The sequence below is a fragment of the Bos javanicus genome, chromosome 16 (genome assembly GCF_032452875.1).
Source record: "Bos javanicus breed banteng chromosome 16, ARS-OSU_banteng_1.0, whole genome shotgun sequence".
NCBI classification, from domain to species: Eukaryota; Metazoa; Chordata; class Mammalia; order Artiodactyla; family Bovidae; genus Bos; species Bos javanicus.
The window spans coordinates 31,363,294-31,368,874 of NC_083883.1; the positions used below are offsets into that span (position 1 = coordinate 31,363,294).

Here is a 5,581-nt window from a genome sequence, read left to right on the forward strand (position 1 = left end):
TAAAATGTATTGATGAAATGTATTTTACACATAAAAGGTATGCCCAAATGGCATTCAGTGATACCTGTCTTAGAAAATTTTATCAATAACTGTATTTTAAGCCTAATCCACTATTTATGAATACATAGTTTTTCTAAATTATTTCATACTCTTCAAGATTTTTGTTTTGTCTAATCTTTAAAAAACTGCCAGTCCATCAGGGTAAGGCTAGAGTATTTATTTAGGAAGAACACCCCGGTAAAGCGGTTTGGTTGTTCGTTGGAGGGGGTTCCGCGCTTCGCTCGGCTCTCCGTTGGGCAGCAGACGCGGCGCCGCATTCGAAGAAGTGGCCTAAGACTTGGGCAGCGGTCTCAAAGAAAATGGCCCGGACCAAGAGGACAGCTTATAAATCCACGGGTGGGAAAGTGCCCCGCAAACAGCTGGTCATCGAAGCGGCCGGGAAAAGCGCCCCCTCTACCAGCGGGATGACAAAACCTCATCGCTACAGGCCCGGGACCGTTGCCCTCCGAGAAATCCGTCCTTACCAGAAATCCACCCATTTTCTGATTCGGAAGCTGCCTTTCCAGAGGTTGGTGAGGGAGATCGCCCAGGATTTCAAAACCGACTTGAAGTTCCAGAGTGCCGCCATCCGTACGCTGCAGGAGGCTAGCGAAGCGTACCTGGTGGGTTTGCCTGAAGATACTAATCTGTGCGCGATCCATTTGGAGTTTCACCATCACGCCCCAAAGACATCCAGTTGGCTCGCTGGATAGGGGAGGGGGCAGGAGGGGAGCTTTCAGTGAAAACAGTTTTTATGGTGTTTTGTAAATTCTGTAAAATACTTTGGCTTAATTTGTGACTTTTTTGGTAGGAAATTGTTTATAATATGTTGCGTTTGTACTTAAGTTGTTCCATCTTTCACTCAGGATGATGGGAAAAGTGGCCCTTCACAGACCTCAGCTAATATGAGCGTTGTTGCTCAGAAAAGACAAGTTGTTAATATGCAGAAGGGACGAGTGATATTTCTTGCTTCTCATGATGCATGTTTTCTGTAGGTTAAGGGCTTGTTGGGTAATTATTATGGTACTAGAATTGATAAATCTATACTGGGTCCTTTTGCAGTAAAAGTGATTATGACTTGATCCAAGTGTTTTTAACAGTTGGGGCTGTTAAGTCTGACCATACATCACTGTGATAGAATGTGGGCTTTTTCAAGGGATGAAGATAAGTCTTAACCACAGCATAACTTGCAGTTTCCTTAAAAAAAAAAAAAAAAAAGTAAACCTCGCAGCTATAGAATACACTATACACATTTATAATAGCTATTTTGTATATTGTAGAGTCAACATTTTAAAATTAAGTGTTTCACATTGACATGTGGGGGGAGTCTTGCCATTAAGATGTGTGGGATTCAGAGTACAGTTGGTTTTCTCCTAACTAGACTGCACCTGTTTTAAAATTAAGTGTTTCACATTGACATGTGGGGGGAGTCTTGCCATTAAGATGTGTGGGATTCAGAGTACAGTTGGTTTTCTCCTAACTAGACTGCACCTGTTTTCCTACATAGTTCAAGTGCTTTGCACATTATACCTTCTATCAGTCCTCATTGTACCACATGTTAACTAACCCTCTAGGTGATAATGCAAACACTGATGGGGGGATTGATTTATAAGGGCCCTAGAATATAATACAAGCCGAGCTATTCACACCAACCAGTCCATTCTGAAGGAGATCAGTCCTGGGTGTTCTTTGGAAGCTGCTGCTGCTGCTGCTAAGTCGCTTCAGTCGTGTCCGACTCTGTGCGACCCCATAGATGGCAGCCCACCAGGCTCCGCCGTCCCTGGGATTCTCCAGGCAAGAACACTGGAGTGGGTTGCCATTTCCTTCTCCAATGCATGAAAGTGAAAAGTGAAAGTGAAGTCGCTCAGTCGTGTCCGACCCTCAGCAACCCCATGGACTGCAGCCTACCAGGCTTCTCCGCCCATGGGATTTTCCCTGCAAGAGTACTGGAGTGAGGTGCGATTGCCTTCTCCAATATGACCTTTACTTTTACTTATTTATACACAAAATATGCTTAAATATTATTATATGTATAAAACCATACAGAAGCTAACATTAAAAATAAACCATCTTATAAGTGGACCAACAGCCTCTTATATCTAATCCTTTCACAGTATTTGCTGATTTTTTAAATTTAATTTTATGGAAATAAATAGATTTTTTAAAATGATACCATAAACTAATGTTTTGTTTTGCTGCAAAAACTACTACGATTTTATCATAGGAAAAATTAAGGGAAAAGACTTTTAGTTCCAGTTCTGAAAACATACTAATGTTCCTCAACATAGTTAATGTAACTGTTAATACACATTTATAGCTGGAACTAATATAAGTTGTTTTTTTTTTTAGTTATTTGGCTCAATATTTCCTCAGCATAGTAGATGTATTAAGAAATTTTTACTATTATTTACATCATTTTGGTTGTTGTTACAAGTACAATCACACAATCACTAACATTTTGTGTATGTATTTAATTAATTTATTTATTTTGGGGTCTTCATTGCTTTGCATGGGCTTTCTCTAGTTTCAGCGAGCAGGGGCTACTCTTCGTTGCAGTGTGCAGGCTCCTAATTGTGATGGCTTCTCTTGTTTTGAAGCACAGGCTCTGGAGGGTGCAGGCTCAGTAGTTGTGGTTCAGGGGCTTAGTTGCTCTGAGGCATGTGGAATCTTCCCAGATTAGGATCGAACCCATGTCCCATGCATTGGCAAGTGAATTCTTATTCACTGCACCATCAGGGAAATCCTATTTATAGATGTAATTATTTATTAAAATGTAAGCATTAACTGACAACATAAGATTATCTCATCAATAATTAGATATTGACATGATACTGAAATGGCTATAACACACTTTTGTAAATACTGATTTTTAAATTTTATTTCTTTGTAAAATTTGAAGCTATGATAAAAAATAGTTTACCCAAATATAAAATAAAATGAAATTTAAAATGTAGACTAAAAGTTATTTGTCTTCTAATAGGTAATTTTTAAGCAAGTTATGCCATCAATAATTAGGTTACTATTATAAAATGATAATGCTGTCTTTGATCACTCTTTTGTATTTGCTGATTGATATTACAAAATACAAACATTTTTCTGAGGGATGACCTGGTTTTGGCTTTTTGCATGGTCAAATAGTTCATTTCCTATGTTAAAAATTTAAGGTGGCTTTGTATGATTTTATTTCATTGTGTTTTACTTTAAGGATAGAGAAGCTGTGCAGCTGCCTAGAAGGGTTGTCATTTAGGTGATATTGAGCTACTGAAATGAGAAAAGGTCAAGACCTTGCAAAGTGAAAAGCTGTATTCAGATTGGACTCTGCTCTTCTTTTGCATTACTTTCTTCAGGCTCTTTCTTAGGGCTTGTGATTCAGTATGTGCTTGTGTGTGTGTGTGTGCTTAGTCAAGTCCGTCTCTTTGCGCCCCCATGAACCGTAGCCCAGCAGGCTCCTCCATCCAGGGAATTTTTCAGGCAAGAATACTGGAGCGGGTTGCCATGTCCTACTCCAGGGGATCTTCCTGTACCCAGGGATTGAACCTGCATCTCTTGCATTTCCTGCATTGGCAGGTGGATTCTTTACCAGTGTGCCACCTAGGAAGCCCTTGTGGCTAGTGGGCACTACTAAAGCAGCCTCATACTGTAACATTCAGTAAGATTTCTTAAGTGATTACTGGCTTAGATGAAGTTTCTTGATTATTTTTTTAATCTATTTTCTTTCCACTCAACAGGTTGTATTCCTTGAGTCCAAGCAGCACAGTAATCTGGCAAGAATGTACTCCCAGAATAAGAGCTTTCCATGGCTTGAAGGAAAAAGGAGACAGCCACAACCCATGTAAGATGAGAACGGGGCCTGAGAAGAGCTCTGGGACGCCGCTGGAGTAGCCCTGAGCCTCTGGTGGAAGTGCTCATTCACATCCCCAAGTTTACTGTGAAACAAGCACTGTCTCAAAACACAAAGAGAAAAATAAAAAATAAACAGGAATCCCTGTCTCTCTGGTATTTATGTTCTAATGGGAGTGGAGAGGAAGCAGATGGTTAATAAATAATGAAAGCAGATTACATTAGTGAGGAATAAGTGTGACAGGGAAGAATAAAGCAGGAAATTGAATTTGCTATTATTAGAAAATTGAAACACTAAAAAGTAAAGTCCGGGTTGAATCAGTAAAAACTTTACATTTAAAAATAGACATAGACTTCCCTGGTGGCTCAGTGGTAAGGAATCCACCTGCCAATGCAGGAGACATGGGTTTGATCCCTGATCCGGGAAGGCCCCACATGCCACAGAGCAAGTAAGCTCATGTGCCACAGCTGTTGAGCCTGTGCTCTCGAGTCTGTGCTCCACAACAAGAGAAGCCGCCCCAATGAGGAGCCCGTGTGCCACAACTAGACAGTAGCCTCCACTTGCCACAGCTGGAAAAGAGCCCTCGCAGCAACGAAGACCCGGCACAGCCAAAACTAAATAAATAAATAACTTAAAAAACAGACGTCAAGTAGGTGAGGTTACTGGGGCTTCCCTGGTAGCTCAGCTGGTAAAGAATCCGCCTGCAATGGAGGAAATCCTGGTTCGATTCCTGGGTAGGGAAGATCCCCTGGAGAAGAGAGAGGCTACCCATTCCAGTATTATTGGGCTTCCCTGGTGGCTCAGATGGTAAAGAATCTGCCTGGAATGTGGGAGACCTGGGTTTGATCCCTGGGTTGGGAAGATCCCCTGGAGGAGGGCATGGCAACCTACTCTAGTATTCTTACCTGCAGAATCCCCAAGGACAGAGGAGCCTGGCAGGCTATATAGTCCATGGGGTCACAAAGACTCAGACATGACTGAGCAACTAAGCATAGCACAGCATAGGTGAGGTTACTAGCCATATGAATAGTTCTGGGAAAAGTCTCAACAGAGGAAGTATTTGTGCAGTCTTGGACATCTCCTTAACCTCAGGAGTGATAGATGTGGTCATCTCATCTCTTTGCTCCAGCAGAGCTCAGCTCCTGCCATTAACTTTGTCCTTGAGGTATCAGAGGAAACAAAACTCCAGTTCACTCCACTTGACGAATTCCAGTTACTCAATCCAGGGGCACAACTACCTCCTACCTCAGTGTGAGACCAAGTTTGTTTTATCCTAAGCTTAAATTGAAGAAAGTAGGGAAAACCACTAGACCATTCAGGTATGACCTAAATCAAATCCCTTATGACTATACAGTGGAAGTGAGAAATAGATTTAAGGGCCTAGATCTGATAGATAGAGTGCCTGATGAACTATGGAATGAGGTTTGTGACATTGTACAGGAGACAGGGATCAAGACCATTCCCATAGAAAAGAAATGCAAAAAAGCAAAATGGCTGTCTGGGGAGGCCTTACAAATAGCTGTGAAAAGAAGAGAAGTGAAAAGCAAAGGAGAAAAGGAAAGATATAAACATCTGAATGCAGAGTTCCAAAGAATAGCTAGAAGAGATAAGAAAGCCTTCCTCAGCGATCAATGCAAAGAAATAGAGGAAAACAACAGAATGGGAAAGACTAGGGATCTCTCCAAGAAAACCAGAGATACC

The 5,581-nt window shown here is 41.3% G+C and overlaps 1 protein-coding gene across 1 annotated transcript; it reads left to right on the forward strand.

Moving 5' to 3' along the window:
* Window positions 1-244: 244 nt before the first annotated feature.
* LOC133227666 (histone H3.3C-like) lies at window positions 245-4,021 on the forward strand. Its single transcript, XM_061382440.1, has 2 exons — window positions 245-662; window positions 3,768-4,021. The coding sequence occupies exons 1-2, from the start codon at window positions 360-362 to the stop codon at window positions 3,873-3,875; spliced, it is 411 nt and encodes a 136-aa protein (XP_061238424.1). The 5' UTR covers window positions 245-359; the 3' UTR covers window positions 3,876-4,021.
* Window positions 4,022-5,581: the final 1,560 nt, after the last annotated feature.